At 46.2% G+C, this 17,600-nt stretch overlaps 1 protein-coding gene across 1 annotated transcript in view; it reads left to right on the forward strand.

Annotated features, from left to right (window-relative positions):
* The first annotated feature begins 358 nt into the window (after positions 1–358).
* Positions 359–17,600, forward strand: part of TXNDC16 (thioredoxin domain containing 16) — a 40,028-nt gene continuing 22,786 nt past the window's right edge. The window contains exons 1-8 of the mRNA XM_081859964.1: positions 359–485; positions 6,093–6,293; positions 8,271–8,353; positions 11,099–11,172; positions 12,785–12,859; positions 14,535–14,656; positions 15,205–15,292; positions 16,121–16,277. Coding sequence (XP_081716090.1) covers positions 6,131–6,293; positions 8,271–8,353; positions 11,099–11,172; positions 12,785–12,859; positions 14,535–14,656; positions 15,205–15,292; positions 16,121–16,277 — 762 coding nt within the window. The 5' untranslated portion in view covers positions 359–485; positions 6,093–6,130. The remainder of the gene's footprint in view (positions 486–6,092; positions 6,294–8,270; positions 8,354–11,098; positions 11,173–12,784; positions 12,860–14,534; positions 14,657–15,204; positions 15,293–16,120; positions 16,278–17,600) is intronic.

Below are 17,600 nucleotides of genomic sequence, written 5' to 3' on the forward strand. Positions count from 1 at the left end.
GCCGGATCCGGCCCAGTCGCCTTCTAAATCTGGCCCCTGGACGGTCCAGGAATCAGCATGTTTTTACATGAGTCGAATGTGTCCTTTTATTTAAAATGCACCTCTGGGTTATTTGTGGGGCATAGGAATTCATTCATTCCCCCCCCCCAAAAAAAATATAGTCCGGCCCCCCACAAGGTCTGAGGGACAGGGGACCGGCTCCCTGCTGAAAAAGTTTGCTGACCCCTGCTGTAGGGCAATGATGCTCAAAGGCTGACGATCAATGGCTGCTTTTCCCCCCCTTTTGCAGTGGGACATTTTGGGTCCTTTCAGAACATGGCAGCACTCTGGCGCTGAGCATGAAGTCATCGGACTCTTCTGCTTGGGAGGCAATGGTGCCACGTGGGCCCCCAAATATTTAGCAGAGGCAGGCAACTGGGACCTGCCAGATTCGCAACTGGGGGAGAGGCAAGCAGCCATCTGGAAGGCAATGGCTGCGCATGGAGGTGAGTTGCTGTTTCTTTGGCACAGTGATGCTGTGAGTAACCCAATGCTGCTGAACGGTCGGAAGATTCAGGTCCTCGCTCAGAGTGTAGTTAAACTGTGGAACATCCGACCTGAAACCGTTTTTGATTCCCAAACTGACCAAATGCTTTCTCTGCAAGGTCAAAGGAAAATGGAAAAGCCTCCCCATTGTCTTTTCCTTCACAAATCCTGTCTTAAGGGTATGTCTGTGTATGAATAGGGTGAGCCTGTGACCTGGCTCAGGAACTAAGTATTTGTCATTGCAAAAGACTGGCCAGGCTCCCCAGGGTATCCAATAAAGTGAGCATTAACAAGTAACCTGCCAGACAGAAGATAAACAATGCACTCAGATTTCTGCTATAGACCGCCTTTTCTGTGATGTAGGTATGATGTATCTGGGGGGTGGTCTTGGGTTTACACCCCTTCTGTGATGTATGTATGAAGTATGGAGGGGTGGTCTTGAGCTCCAGGGCAGGGAATTTAAAATATCAATAGAAGGGCGGGCACAGCTTGGTTCTGGGTTCCTCCTCCTTTCCTGCGTGTGAGGGGAGCACCCTGTTGCAACAGATCAATACAGATCAGGCTTACTAGCTGCTTTGCTTCTCAATATTCTCTAGTTGGCCTCTGTTATTTTCTCCTACCAATAGGGAGCCTACATAAGGACTCTATATGGGCTCTTGGATACCCCATATGGGGAAAAGGGCAGATTTTTGTTTACAACAAAAGGAGGCAGGGATGGCCACCAACTAGGATGACTTTAAAAAAGGACTGGTCAAATTCATGGAGGAGGAAAGGGCTACTAGCTCTGCTTCCATAGTCAGAGGCAGCAGTGTTTCTGAATACCAGTTGCTGGGAACCACAAGAGGAGAGAGGGCCCTTGTGTTCGAATCCTGCTTGCGGGTTTCCCACAGGCATCTGGTTGGCCACTGTGAGAACAGGATGCTGGACTAGGTGGGCCACTGGCCTGATCCTGCAGGCTCGTCTTGTGTTCTTGATGCTAAAAATAAAAAATACGCATTTGCACTTGGCTGTGTGTATTATTATTATTATTTTAAAAATACAGTCATACCTCTTGTTACGTTTGCTTCAGGTTAAATCTTTTCAGGTTGCGTCCTGTGGTGACCCAGAAGTACCGGAAAGGGTTACTTCCGGGTTTCGTCGCTCGCGCATGTGCAGATGCGCAAAATGACGTTGCGCACATGCGCAGAAGCGGCGAATTGTGACATGCTCATGTTGTGAACGGGTCTCCGGAACAGATCCCATTCGCAACCAGAGGTACCACTGTATATTTTTACGCTTTCCGTTTTACATACCATAACAGCAAAAAAACAAAAACAAAATACAGATATCATATCCGCTTTGACTTCCCTTCCCTTCTTTTGCGGATCTTTGTTTACATTTTCATTCTGCATCTTATCACTGACTCCAGTTCTTACAAATCCTTAATCAGTTCATGGTTCAGATTTTTGCTACAAGTCTTCTGTCAAACCTGCTAATAAGTGTAGTTGTTTGCAATAATTTTTCAATTACATGTTATACTTTCCCCCATTCTTTGCTGAAGTTTGATTCTTCCTGGCTCCTGATTCTTCCTGTGAGTTTTGCCAGTTCAGCATAGCTCATTCGTTTTAACTGCCGCTCCTCTCTGGTCGGAACTGAATTTTCTTTCCATCTCCAGGACAGCATCGTTCAGGCAGCTGTGGTCACATGTGGTCAATTTCTCCTGGTCTTTTGGGATCTCCGCACCTAAAATTCCTAAAACGAAAGCTTCTGGTTTATTAGAAAAGGTTATTTTCAACATTCCTCCCCAACTCATTATGTATCATTTCCCAGAAAGCTTTTATCACTTTACATGACCACCACTTGTGATAAAAGGTGCCCTCTTTCTCTTTACATTTCCAGCATATATTATTATTTAGCTAATTTACAAGGCGTTAAATACCAAAGGTACATAATTTTCATATAGTGTAGCATGCTGTAAATTTCAGATCTGCAGTCCATAATCTCTCCCACGCTGCTAACTCAATATTATAACCAAAATCCTCGCCCAGTTTATCTTCACTGATTTGACCTGCTCATCTTCTGTTTGCCAATCCCATAGAAGTTTATACATTTTAGAAATTAATTTCTTTTTATTTTCCAACACCTATCTTTCGAATCGGGAGGTTTTATATAAAAAACCTTTCTTTTTATCCAGCTTAAATACTTTGTTAAGCTGGTGATACTGCAGCCAACCGGTTATTAGTCCTCTTATTTCTTCATATTGCCTTAATCTTAAATCTTGATCTACCTCTTTTAATAATTCTTTATAAGTTACCCAGTCATTCCTCATATTTATTTTTTTCACCGGTTTTGCTGCAAGTGGAGAAAGCCACCACGGTATCTTTTGTTCTAATAATTCTTTTTACATTTATGCCACAACTCATATGCCAATTTCCTTTGTTACGGAAAAATCTAGGTGCGAGGCTGCTCAGTCCCCCAGCTGGTTGGGCAGAGCCCGTGGGTCCCTGCGGAATAAAGGAAGGAGTCCAGCCACCAACCGGAGCAAATAGCTGTAGACCAAAGTTTATTGCACAACAGGTTCAAAGAGGAATTTTGAACCCTGAGGATGGGGTGACCAGGACTTTTTAAACTTTCCCACCATATCCCAGAATACAGTTCGTATGGCATCATTGCTACATCACTGACATGTCACAAAAGGGGAGAGGTAGACAGGGGTTACGCGGGTGGCTCTGTGGGTTAAACCACAGAGCCTAGGGCTTGCCAATCAGAAGGTCGGTGGTTCGAATCCCCGTGATGGGGTGAGCTCCCATTGCTTGGTCCCTGTTCCTGCCAACCTAGCAGTTCGAAAGCACGTCAAAGTGCAAGTACATAAATAGGTACCGCTCCGGCGGGAAGGTAAACAGCGTTTCTGTGCGCTGCTCTGGTTCGCCAGAAGCGGCTTAGTCATGCTGGCCACATGACCCGGAAGCTGTACGCCGGCTCCTTTGGCCAATAAAGTGAGATGAGCGCCGCAACCCCAGAGTCGATCACGACTGGACCTAATGGTCCCTTTACCTTTTAGACAGGGGTTACACTAGTTTAACCTTGGCAGACATGCCCAGACAAGTCCTTGGTACATGCCATTTCATACCATTCATTGTGGTGCAATTAATCCTCCAGAAGCTATACAACGAAAGTGCCAGGCACACCTCTGGGAAAAGGGAGTTTCGCAGCTTAGGGGCCACCACAATGAAGGTCCTTTCCTTGGACACAGACACAGCAGGTCATAGGTTCAGCCAACTGGTTAATTTTTAACATCGGCCGTGGTTACCAAAATTTTAGGTGCCTTCAGCGGATGGAGGAAAACGTTGGGAAATGGGCAGCATGGAAAAGAAGAGACTAATAACCCTCTTTCAAGCAAGCAGTGTAGCAAGTTCATTTAAGTATGAAGAAAACCACACTCCTGAATTGACGGATTTGTTTGCCAAGAAGCCCGTAATCTTATCAGCAGATAAGTGCACAGGGCTAGATCTGGTGGATCCCCCACCCTCTGACAAGGTGTTGAAAAATTCCCCAGGATTCCCTGATAGCCTGGTTAGGGGAGCGTGAGCAGCCTGAACCTCCTGCTCCACAGCTGCCTTTCTGTTGAAATTGGGTGGCAAAAGGAGTATAGTGGTACCTCTGGTTGTGAACGGGATCCGTTCTGGAGTCCTGTTCACAACATGAGCAGAACGCAGTCTTCACGGGTTTACGATTCGCCGCGTCTGTGCATGCGCATGGCTGGGGAAACCCAGCCAGATGGGCGGGGTACAAATAAATTATTATTATTATTATTATTATTATTATTATTAATTATTTTGCACGTCTGCGCATGCGCGTGGCTGAGGAAACCCAGCCAGATGGGCAGGGTACAAATTATTATTATCATTATTATTATTATTATTATTATTATTATTATTATTATTTTCCACGTCTGCACATGCGTGAGCGGCAAGACCTGGAAGTAACCCTTTCTGGTACTTCCGGGTTGCCGCGGGACGCAACCTGAAAAAACGTATCATGAAGCAAACGCAACACGAGGTGCGACTGTACAATGGTGCCTCGCAAGACGAAAAGAATCCGTTCCGCGAGTCTCTTCGTCTAGCGGTTTTTTCGTCTTGCGAAGCAAGCCCATTGACAGCTTAGCGGTTTAGCGGCTTTTAGCGGCTTAGCGGCTTAGCGGCTTAGAAAAAGAGGGGAAAAAGGAAAAAAAACCTGCAGGAACTCGCAAGACATTTTCGTCTTGCGAAGCAAGCCCATAGGAAATTCGTTTTGCGAAGCACCTCCGAAACAGAAAACTCTTTCGTCTAGCGAGTTTTCCGTCTTGCGAGGCATTCGTCTTGCGGGGCACCACTGTACCAGTGAATGCCGCAAACTTGGAATTTTGGCAGTGATGCAGTTGGAGGGGCCCTCCAAAGGTCATCTAATCCAGCCCCCTGCACTGCAGGAATCATAGCTAGATTATCTCTGGCAGATGATCTTACAACCTCTGCATAAAAACCTCCAGCGAAGGAGAGTCCATCACCTCCTGAGGGAATCTGTTCCACTGTTGAACACCTCTTGCCTTCAGAAAGTTCTTCCTAATGTTTAGTCAGAATCTCCTTTGTTGTCATCTGACGCCATTGGTTTGGTGTCCTGCCTTCTGGAGCAGCAGGAAATAAGGTGGCACCATCTTCTATACAGCAACCCTTCAGATATTTGAAGATGGCTCTCGTGTCACCTGTTGGCCTTCTCTTTTCCAGGCTAAACATACCCAACCCCCTCAACTGTTCCTCAACCGGTGTCTTTTCGTTCTTGGGAAATCTCCTTTTGTCTTCCTTTGTGAAAAGTTTCACCAGTGTAATAAACGAAAATCTGCACTCAGGGCAGTTCACAGAATAAAATACAGTGGTGCCTCGCAAGACGAAATTAATCCGTTCCGCAAGTCTCTTTGTCTAGCGGTTTTTTTGTCTTGCGAAGCACCCCTATTAGCGGCTTAGCGGCTATTAGCGGCTTAGAAAAAAGGGGGGGGGAGGGAAAAAACTCGCAAGGCTCGCAAGACATTTTCGTCTTGCGAAGCAAGCCCATAGGGAAATTCGTCTTGCGAAGCACCTCAAAAGTCGGAAAACCCTTTCATCTAGCGAGTTTTTCATCTTGCGAGGCGTTCGTCTTGCAGGGCACCACTGTACAAGATAAAAACACAAGTAAATATGGAAAACAAAACAGCAACCCCCCCCCTTTCCCATAGACACATTTAAAAGGAACCTTTTTGCCTCTAGTTTAAAAAGTATGTAATGAAGGCGCCAGGTAAACCTTCACAAGGAGAACATCCCACAGACGGGGAGCCACTGCAGAGAAGGCCCTGTTCTTGGGTTGCCACCCTCTGGACCTCACCTGGCCTCAGATGATGAGCGCAGGGTCCAGATGGGTTACGTTCCTTTCTGCTGAATTAAAAAGTTTTGCAGCCTTTCCCCCATAGGGGAGTTGCTCCAAGCTCCTTGATCATTACGGTTGCCTTTTTCTGAACCTTGTTAGCTCTCCAGATCTGGCGCTCTGTTTAATCCACGGTTGTAACTATTTTTCTCCCCAAGGTCTGGGCTCCCTGCGCCAGCTGTAAACCACCGAAGTCATGCCATGGCCAAAAATGAATGGGTGCGCAACCCCTTTCTCTCTCCTCTTCTTATGGGCTACCTACATGTCTGCAACAAGGCAGGCAGAGGACATGGTGCCCTTGGAACAGCTCAGCAGCTTGCAACCATCCAAAGCGTCTCTGGTTTATTTTCGGAGGGACAGTGAGTATTTTTCCCCATCTGCGTTTTTATTCTTTCTTCAAAATAATATTTATTACTTTTAAAAGGAAAAAAGACAGAAGAGAAAAAACAAAAGAGAGAGAGAGAGAGAAAAGACAATACAATACAATATATAAACAATACAAAACACAACCTAAACCCATTAAACTAAACACATTAAACTAAACTAAACCAAACCCACTCCCTAACCCTAACCCTAACCCTAAATAAAACAATACAAAAACTATTTAAAAAAAAATACATCCCCCCTTTTCGATACTCTTTCTCTATTCTCTATCATATTATAAATAACATATTTTTTTAACCTTATTTTAACATTAAAACTAAAATACTTATATATGCTTAACTCCTTATAACATTTCTGCTAAATCCATAAAATATCAATCCACCATTTTTCTATCACTCACTAATTTTGTGATATTTCTATATATAAACTTTAAATTTTCCAGTCTTCTTCCATCAACTCCCATCTGCGTTTTTTATTGCATTTGGTTAGTAGGGTTGGTTTGTTGCTGCAGTTTAATGGATTTGTATCGCACCTTTCTCCCAAGCCGGGATTCAAGGCAGCTTGCAACATTTAAAAACTATGTTATAAAATACAAAGTAATAAAAAGAAACGTATTAAAAACAGTAGCTGAAAATCAGAACCAGCAATTAAAATCCAGTTTGCCCTGACAGCAACCCAGTGATCAGCCTCATGTGCACTTTAGTTTCTAAAAGGCCTGTCTGAGCAGGAAAGTCTTAGCCTGAAAGAGGCAGCCAGTCTAACTTCTCTTGGGAGAAACAAAATAAAAAAATTCCTTCCAGTAGCACCTTAAAGACCAACTAAGTTAGTTCTAGGTATGAGCTTTCGTGTGCATGCAGGTGCTACTGGAAGGATTTTTTTTATTTTGTTTTGACTATGGCAGACCAACACGGCTACCTATCTATAACTTCTCTTGGGAGAGAATTTCACAACATATGAGCTCTGGGAGTGAGGTTTGGAAGAGAGGTTCTTCCTGGGTTATTTGTGGGGCATAGGAATTTGTGCATTTTTTTTTCCAAAATATATTTCGGCCCTCCACAAGGTCTGAGGGACAGTCGACCGGCCCTCTGCTGAAAAAGTTTGCTGACCCCTGTAATATACCGTATTTTTCGCTCTATAACACGCACCTGACCATAACACGCACATCGTTTTTAGAGGAGGAAAACAAGGGAAAAAACATTCTGAATGAAACAGTGGATATATCATTTTTGGGCTTCATGCTGTGGCCACAGACATGTGATCTGATGGTGAATTTGGGGTGACCCAATGCCAAAATCCTGAGAATTCCTGTGGATTCATGCTTTGTAACCACGTTTTTGCACCATTGCAGCCCCAGGCAACAGAGGAGGGTGGGCAGTAAGACCCTGAGGCAGAATGCAGGAAAGCAGCCGCTTCCTCTTTTCAGGTTTCGCTTCTCCGTGCAGTGCCGCGATTTGATTTTTGCCTGATTTTTCGGCTCCAGGGACCACACATTCGCTCTATAACACGCACAGACATTTCCCCTTCCTTTTTAGGAGAAAAAATCTGCGTGTTATAGAGGGAAAAATACGGTACCTATTAAATGTGGAAACATGGACTTAGCAGATGGGCAATGAAAGCAGATCAAGTTTGGGAGCCTTGATGGTTGCAACTACAAGGCCTTGATGGTTGTACTACAAGGCAAAACCACCTTGTGACTGGGAAGATCTCACTGTCCTTTTTGCATTAGTGCGAGGATTTCAGATTCAGTTATAATTTCTTGCGGCGAGTGCTGCATTTTGACTCCTGCTTTTGCATTTAATTTACATTTGGTTGGGGAGCTGGTGGCAGCCCCCCCCTCGCTGCATCAGAAAGCCCCGTGAAGCCCTGCGCACATTAAACAGCGTCCCAGAAATGTTTTAGCAATAATCGCAATTGTTCTTGTGAAGCAGAGCAGGCTCTTGTTTATCTTCCAGCTTCTCCATCTGCTGAGATGTTCCTGGAACAGCTGGAGAAATCCACAGAAGCGCTCCGAGATTATGGGATTTCAGTCCTCAAGGTACAAGGAAGTGTCATTCCCCCCCCCCCCCGCCTGGTAAACAATCAAGGAAGTCTTTCCATTTATTTCAAGCCCCTAGAAGGACTAACTGGTGTCTTTCTTGTTGCAAATGTTCCGTAGGGCTTATTTGGCCATAGGTTGCCCGCAGATTCCTGGCAAAAGTTTTTCTCTGTTGCTCCAAACAAGAAACGGATCTAGAAAGCTGTTTTATGCAAGTTAGAGCATTTGTCTGCCTGGCTCAGCCTTGCATAGTTCAGCCTTCATCAACTATTGGGGGGGGGTCCATTGTTGTTTTTATTACACATTTTGTGTCTTTGATCTTGTGTTTTTATGCTGTGGATTGCCCTGAGATCTACGGATGAAGGGTGGTATGCAAAGTTGGTTGTTGTTGTTATTAATAATAATACAGTGGTGCCCCGCAAGACGAACGCCTCGCAAGATGGAAAACCCGCTAGACGAAAGGGTTTTCCGTTTTGGAGGCGCTTCGCAAAACGAATTTCCCTATGGGCTTGCTTCGCAAGATGAAAATGTCTTGCGAGTTCCTGCGGGGTTTTTTCCCTCCCCCCCCCTTTTCCTAAGCCCTAAGCCGCTTATCAGCTGATCCGCTAAAAGCCGCTAAACCGCTAATAGCGCTAATCCGCTAAGCTGTCAGTGGGCTTGCTTCGCAAGACGAAAAAACCGCTATACGAAGAGCCTCACGGAACGGATTAATTTCGTCTTGCGAGGCACCACTGTAATAATAATTAGTGCTAAAATTGTTTTAATGGGGGATGGGGTTTTGACTTGGGTGGGTGTTGTTTTCTTAGGGGGTGGGGTTGTTTTAAATTGTTTTTAAATGTTATATGTCGATTTGGATTTTTGTGGGGCAGGAAATTTTTTAGGGGCTTTTTCTTGGGGAGTGTATATTTTATTCGTTTGCTTACATCAGTATTGCTAATTGTTTTGATTATTTTTATTACATATTTTGTGCTGTGACTTTGTGTTGTGAACCACTCTGAGACCTACAGGTATAGGGTGGTGGTATAATAATAATAATAATAATAATAATAATAATAATAATAATGCTGTGTGAACAATGACAAGCGCATAGCTTTCAGACACCTACTGGAGGGAAAGCAATGGGAGCCCGACCTTACATTCTGTACAGTTGAATTTGCTCTTAAGAGCCACCTGTTTGTGATGCTTACCGTATTGTTTGCTCTATAAGACGCACTTTTCCCCTCCTAAAAAGTAAGGGGAAATGTGTGTGCATCTTATGGAGCGAATGCAGGCGGGAGGCTCTGCTCAGCGCTCCCTTTAAAGAGTTGTGTGGAGCATGTGTGCGGCTCTTGGGGGCTTTTCCCCGAGGAGGGAGAAGGGCTGTTCTTCTCCCTCTTTGGGGAAAAGCCCCCAAGAGGGAAGCCCCTGCACACACACTCCACACGCTCTTTAAAGGGAGCGCGGCTCTTGGGGGAGCCTTCATCCCGCTGCCCTGAAGAGGCTTCGCCTGGCTATCCCAGAAGGCAGTTCCCTCTTGCTGTTCTGGCTTTTCGGTTTCAGAATATTTTTTTCCTTGTTTTCCTCCTCCAAAAACTAGGTGCGTCTTATAGTCTGGTGCGTCTTACAGAGTGAAAAATACGGTATTTATCATAGAATCATAGAATCATAGAATCCTAGAGTTGGAAGAGACCACAAGGGCCATCGAGTCCAACCCCCTGCCAAGCAGGAAACACCATCAGAGCACTCCTGACATATGGTTGTCAAGCCTCTGCTTAAAGACCTCCAAAGAAGGAGACTCCACCACACTCCTTGGCAGCAAATTCCACTGTCGAACAGCTCTTACTGTCAGGAAGTTCTTCCTAATGTTTAGGTGGAATCTTCTTTCTTGTAGTTTGGAACCATTGCTCCGTGTCCGCTTCTCTGGAGCAGCAGAAAACAACCTTTCTCCCTCCTCTATGTGACATCCTTTTATATATTTGAACATGGCTATTATATCACCCCTTAACCTCCTCTTCTCCAGGCTAAACATGCCCAGCTCCCTTAGCCGTTCTTCATAAGGCATCGTTTCCAGGCCTTTGACCATTTTGGTTGCCCTCCTCTGGACACGTTCCAGTTTGTCAGTGTCCTTCTTGAACTGTGGTGCCCAGAACTGGACACAGTACTCCAGGTGAGGTCTGACCAGAGCAGAATACAGTGGCACTATTACTTCCCTTGATCTAGATGCAATACTCCTATTGATGCAGCCCAGAATTGCATTGGCTTTTTTAGCTGCCGCGTCACACTGTTGGCTCATGTCAAGTTTGTGGTCAACCAAGACTCCTAGATCCTTTTCACGTGTACTGCTCTCAAGCCAGGTGTCACCCATCTTGTATTTGTGCCTCTCATTTTTTTTTGCCCAAGTGCAATACTTTACATTTCTCCCTGTTAAAATTCATCTTGTTTGTTTTAGCCCAGTTCTCTAATCTGTCAAGGTCGTTTTGAAGTGTGATCCTGTCCTCTGGGGTGTTAGCCACCCCTCCTAGTTTGGTGTCATCTGCAAATTTGATCAGGATGCCCTTGAGTCCATCATCCAAGTCGTTGATAAAGATGTTGAATAAGACCGGGCCCAAGACAGAACCCTGTGGCACCCCACTAGTCACTCTTCTATTTATCATTCTGTCCAGATAATAAGAGTTAATATAAGCTCGTAAGTGCAAGTGTATTCCAGACATTTTTGCCTAAGTTATTTCAGCGAAGACCTGAGCATGCCTGACTTCTTCCCCACAGGTCAACTGTCACAGCGGAAAAGCATCCAGTTACTGCAGAGATGACAGCTCAGAGGGGAAGGCATACCTGTTCAGGTGAGTGGTTGATCTGAGTGCAAATGAATAAGAATGATGGCTCTGCATATTGATATAGATTTGGGGAGGGACCCCCCCTAAACCCTAAACCCTAAACCCTAAACCCTAAACCCTAAACCCTAAACCCTAAACCCTAAACCCTAAACCCTAAACCCTAAACCCTAAACCCTAAACCCTAAACCCTAAACCCTAGAAGTTAATAAATGGTAGGATTTTGATTATTTGAGATGTGGATGAAAGTACAAGCTGCAGAACTGTGCCAGACAAGGAATCCCTAGGCTAGCTTCTACAAACCGCCCTGGCTGGCCTAGCGAAGAAAAAATCTGTTCACATGACAAAGGGTGTTGGTTATGGACCATCTGAGAGGAATCCTTTGGCAGACAGCTGTTGCCAAGGTGATGGGGTGTGTGAAGGGACAGGAAAAGAGAGTTTTTAGTAGGGCGTTCTGGGAAGAAGTAGGGGAGAGAAGAAAGGCTGGGATCCATCTTGGGCCAGCTGGCTGAAGGCTGGCTGCATTGCTGCGGATGCCAAGACGCTGTTGCTATAAGATCTGGACTCCATGCATACTGAAGGTGTAAATAGGTGAATAAATCACATTTCCTAAAGCTATGACAGTCTCTGCCGTGTCTCAATTCTCCAAAGGAATACAGACCCTGGGTGAACACGCCCCCCCCCCCCCCAGGATCTTGCCATTGCTCAGCAGAGAGTTGGGACAGCACCCAACTTTTGTAACAAAAATATTTTAAAGGGTCCAGAATCGAGGTAATGGACCCCAGGGTGCCTTATAAATCAAGCATTGCTGGGCCTTGTTTTCTTTTCGTTTTCCAGTGTATTTGTTGTTCAAATTCGGCTCGAGCAAATTTTTACGCCGAAAGCAGTTTGAGAACCTCTGACTTTGGCTGTATCAGGCCCAGAGCCTAGGACTTGCTGGTCAGAAGGTCGGCGGTTTGAATCGCCGCGACGGGGTGAGCTCCCGTTGCTCGGTCCCTGCTCCTGCCAACCTAGCAGTTCGAAAGCACGTCAAAGTGCAAGTAGATAAATAGGTACCGCTCCGGTGGGAAGGTAAACGGCATTTCCGTGCGCTGCTCTGGTTCGCCAGAAGTGGCTTAGTCCTGCTGGCCACATGACCTGGAAGCTGTACGCCAGCTCCCTTGGCCAATAAAGCGAGATGAGTGCCGCAACCCCAGAGTCGGTCACTACTGGACCTAATGGTCAGGGGTCCCTTTACCTTTAAGTTATTAAGGAGGGACGCAGGTGGCGCTGTGGGTTAAACCACAGAGCCTAGGACTTGCCGATCAGAAGGTCGGTGGTTCGAATCCCCGTGACGGGGTGAGCTCCCGTTGCTCAGTCCCTGCTTCTGCCTACCTGGCAGTTTGAAATCATGTCACAGTGCAAGTAGACAAATAGGTACTGCTCTGGCGGGAAGGTAAACGGCATTTCCGTGCCCTGCTCTGGTTCGCCAGAAGCGGCTTAGCTGTACGCCGGCTCCCTCGGCCAATAAAGCGAGATGAGCGCCGCACAACCCCAGAGTCGGTCACAACTGGACCCAATGGTCAGGGGTCCCTTTACCTTTACCTTTATCTCCCTCTCACATTCTTCTCCCTACTTCCAGGGGACACACGCTGCTTCGTGAGCTCCCCACGGACGCCTTGTTCAGTGTGGATGCCATTGTGGCCAACGTGCTCTTGTGAGTCCTTTCGACATCTGTTTGATTGGTGTCTGTTCCTTTGCAGCCACCTGCCTGCTTTTTGTGTGGAAAGAGGATTGTGACAGCAGACTTGTTCTGAGTCAGTGACAGCTGCACGTGGGGGAACTGGAGGTGACCGACTTGTAGAATCAGAGAACTGTAGAATTGGAAGGGAACCTCAGGGATTCTCTAGTCTAACTCCCAGCAAATCAGGACTCAAAGCTGACAGGTGGTCATCCGACCTCTGTTCAAAATCCTCCAAGTCCACCATCTCCCGAGGGAGTCCGTCCCACTGTCCAACAGCTCTTCCTATTGGAAAGTTCTTCGTAATATTTAGTCGCAGTCTCCTTCCTTGTCATTTGAACCCATTGCTTTGGGTTCCCCCCTCCGGAGCAGCAGAAAACAAGCTTGCTCTGTCTTCCATTGGCCCAAAGCTCTGTGGCAGGGCACCTGGTCCCAGGGCCGGATTTAGGTTTGATGAGGCCCTCAGCTACTGAAGGTAATGGGGCTCTTTCAGTGTCCAGCTGCCCTTTGTCAACAACAAATGGTTGCTGTTTTTTGCGTTGAATATTTTCTATAAGGTAATTGATGGACCTGATAGGTATCTCAAGCCATTTGCCCATGTTGCCATGCAACCAGTCCATGCAGAATGTAGGCACCCTCTACAGTGGTACCTCGGGTTAAGTACTTAATTTGTTCCGGAGGTGTGTTCTTAACCTGAAACTGTTCTTAACCTGAAGCACCACTTTAGCTAATGGGGCCTCCTGCTGCTACCGCACCGCCGGAGCACGATTTCTGTTCTCATCCTGAAGCAAAGTTCTTAACCTGAAGCACTATTTCTGGGTTAGCGGAGTCCGTAACCTGAAGCGTATGTAACCTGAGGTACCACCGTATATAGAAATGAGCAAACCAGTGATATTTGAGGGAGCAGGCTAGCAGGCGGGGCCCATGACTTACATCATAGGAGCCCACACAACACAAAACACTGTTGCTGGGTGTAGGTTTTATTTTATTTGGTTTTTATGTTATATTTTGGAAATGTACATCCTGAGCTATAGCTTGTTTAGCTCAGGAAATGTACATCCTGTTTAGCTTGGAAATGTACATCCTGTTTAGCTTGGAAATGTACATCCTGAGCTATAGCTTGTTTAGCTTATACGTAAATCCGGCACGGCCTAGTCCACATTCCCACCATGCATTTAAAGCACTACGAAACCACTTTCAAGCAGTCCTGGTGTCCCCAAAGGAATTCTGGGAGCTGTAGTTTGATAAAAGTGATGAGAGCTGCAATTCCCAGAGTTCCCTGCGAAGCAGGATTGATTGTTGAGCCCCTCTCACCCCAGCTGCCTCAAATGGGTGACCCTCAGGCCCACGGGACAAATACAACCAAAACCTGCCCTCCCTCATCTTCCTCGAGTGTTTATGGCCTGGCTGTAACGTGTCCTAGAAGTCCGATAATTGATTTTGCTCACCCGGATAGAGAATAGAGAGCAGTGTGTGCATGCAGAAAATAATTTCTGCACAAAGGTAAAAAGTAGGTTGTTTTGCTCCGCCCACCTTTGCCTCTGCCCACCGCTGGAATGTGGCCCTCAGGGGCTTGCCAAGAAGCAGATGTGGCCCTCGATATGAAAAAGCTTCCCTGGTTTACACGTCGCTCGCTGTGTCTCCTTCCCAGCGCTCTCCTCTTCAACGAAGTGAAATACGTCGCCACTGTGGCAGACCTCCAGAAGCTGGAAGACTCTCTGAAGGGCCACTGGGACCTGGTCTTTGCTTATGTGCAGGCTGTTGGGACGGCAGGTAATAAATTGGGCAACTTTGCTCGGCCGTGGAGGGTTCCCTTGTCTGTTTCCTCCCTCCAGCTCCAAAGTTTGTGGAATCAGCTGCTGCAGAGCCTTGCTTTTCGTTATAAAGGCAGTGGTTGAACCGCTTTGAGCCAAATGAGGATGGTCTGGGATATCTGAAAGGCCGTATTTGTCCCCTACGATCCTGCCTGGGCTCTGAGATCTTCAGGGAAGGCCCCTCTCTCAGTCTTTCCACCCTCCTGGAGGAGCCAAGAGAGGGCCTTCTCGGTGGTGGCTCTTTCCAGCCAACTTTGGAACTCCCTCCCAAGAGAAGCTGGCTCCCCACCCCTTGTTGTCCTCCTGCAGGCAGGTGAAGACTGTTTTATTCCGACAGGCCTTTGCGGAAACCACTTTAAGCATCTCAATTGCTTTTCTTTGATTTGCTCGTTGCAAACAGCTCAAAGTCTTGAAATTTTGATAATAAACCTGATTTGCAATGGGGGTTGAAGAATTTTGAATGCAGCTGTAAATACGAGTCCCTAAGTGCAAATGTCTTTCTCTTAGAGCACAGAGCATTGATGGAGGCTGCTTTCGTCTACGACTCTCTCAAGTTTGCCTTAACCACTGAAGTGATGGTTTTGAGGAGCATTCGGTATGTATTTGACACATACACACACAAAGGGAGGCTTTGTAGCAGGATAGGCAACCTAAGGCCGTGGACCGGATGTGGCCCAATCGCCTTCTCAATCTGGCCCATGGATGGTCCGGGAATCAGCATGTTTTTACATGAATAGAATGTGTGCTTTTATTTAAAATGCATTTCTGGGTTATTTGTGGGGCATAGGAATTCGTTCATTTTTTCTTCTTCCAAAATATAGTCCGCCCCCACCCCCCAAGGTCTGAGGGACAGTGAACCGGCCCCCTGCTGAAAAAGTTTGTGTTCCTTTTGCATCAGCAAATAATTGGAATAATTGGGTGCACTCTTCCCACCTTAGATCAAATCTACGCTTCCAGGTGCCATAAGAAAGCGGCAGAGATAGCGCAGGATAGTACACACCCCGGAAATGATCTCTTTCAGCTTCTGCCTTCCGGAAGAAGGTACAGGGTTATAAAGACTAGGACTAGCCGCCTGAGAAACAGTTTCTACGCAAATGCAATTCTGGTTCTAAACGCAGCATAAGGGGTATAGTGGACTTTAAAATGGGGTTTCAGAGTTTTTATTTTTTTTTTTTTTCAGAGTTTTTAGGGGGTTTTGATTGTTTTATGTAGTTTTTCAATTTCATTGTTCTGCATGGAACAATGACAATAAAGATATTGTATATTGCATATTGTATCATATTCTGGGTCCAGTTTGGTGTTTTTGCAAAGGTGGACAAATGCTACCTGGCTGTGTTTCTGGGCATGTCTGCATTTAGGAATGCAAGCTCACGGGAGGCCAGGCCGGATCCTGTACTGATTCTCTTGTCTCTCCCTCCTGCAGCAGCGGAGAGCCGGACGTGCCGAGCTCAAAGCTTTTTTTCTGCCACTGCAAAGTGGCCACGGATCTGGACAAGCCGTGCCGGAGGACTCTGATGGACCAGCCTCTTACCACCCTCAACATCCACAGGTTCTTGAAGCTGATGGCGGAGCCCCTCGTGGTACGGTTGCGGGTGGCCTCCTTCCCCCCTTCACCCTCACCCACTTATCCTGAGCTTTCTTCAAAGGCCTATTGGATTATAGAATCATAGAGCTGCAAAGGGACACCCCGCGCAATGCAGGGATCTCAGCTCAAGCATCCATGACAGATGACCAACCAACCTCTGCTTAAAAAGGAGACATGGGAAGCAGCTGTCTATCCTTGCCAAGTCCCCCCCCCCCCAGCATCCTCTCCGAAAAATGTTGGATCGGGACCCGGGAGGCCAAAGTTCAAATCCCCCGCTTCGCTACAAAGCTCCTATGTTCAGAATCATGAGGACTACAGACTTGTTTATTTATTTTCAAATAATCTAGTCTTTTATTTATTTCAGCAATTCCCAACCTGCCCGGTATATATTTATTTATTTATAAGGAAACATAGCAAAATATAATAACAGGTGCCAAATGAAGCAAAAGAAAAGTAAGGCGAGTACAGTGGTACTTCGGGTTACAGACGCTTCAGGTTACATACGCTTCAGGTTACAGACTCCACTAACCCAGAAATAGTACCTTTGTTTCAGGATAAGAGCAGAAATTGCACGGTGGCAGCTGGAGGCCCCATTAGAACAGTTTCAGGTTAAGAACGGACCTCCAGAATGAATTAAGTTCTTAACCCAAGGTACCACTGTATCTGGGACTAAGCATATAGGAACAGGTTTCCACACCAAGATCAAACACAATAAATTCCTATCGCAGAGTTCCAGAGAAGATAAATGGGTTTGCATTCTCCATGACTCCATGACGTTATGAAAAGGCTCCGTTTCCCAGTGAAGGCAAGACCTTGTTGTCTTTCCTCTCTGGTTCCCACCATCTAAGTAAGCTTAGCCATACAACCAGGGAGGCTCACCTGGCGCCTTCACGAAGGAGCGTCTCCACCCCCATTGTCCAGCCCGGACACTGAGGTCCAGCTCCGAGGGCCTTCTGGCGGTTCCCTCCCTGCGAGAAGTGAGGTTACAGGGAACCAGGCAGAGGGCCTTCTCGGTGGTGGCGCCCGCCCTGTGGAACTCCCTCAGATGTCAAGCAGATAGAGAAATACATTAACTTTTAGAAGACATCTGAAGGCAGCCCTGTATTAGGAAGTTTTTAATGTTTAATGTTCTGTTCTGTTTTCTTATATTCTGTTGGAAGCCGCCCAGAGTGGCTGGGGCAACCCAGTCCAGGTGGGCAGGGTACATAAAGTAAATTATTATTAGTAATAGTAGTGGTAATATAAATTATTACTATTTTATCTTTAGGTGGCTGGCAAAAATGTTCCTCTTACCCCAGGCCTTTGGCTAATTAAGCAA

Source organism: Podarcis erhardii, assembly GCF_964252035.2.
Source record: "Podarcis erhardii genome assembly, chromosome: 1".
In the NCBI taxonomy this organism is placed as follows: domain Eukaryota; kingdom Metazoa; phylum Chordata; class Lepidosauria; order Squamata; family Lacertidae; genus Podarcis; species Podarcis erhardii.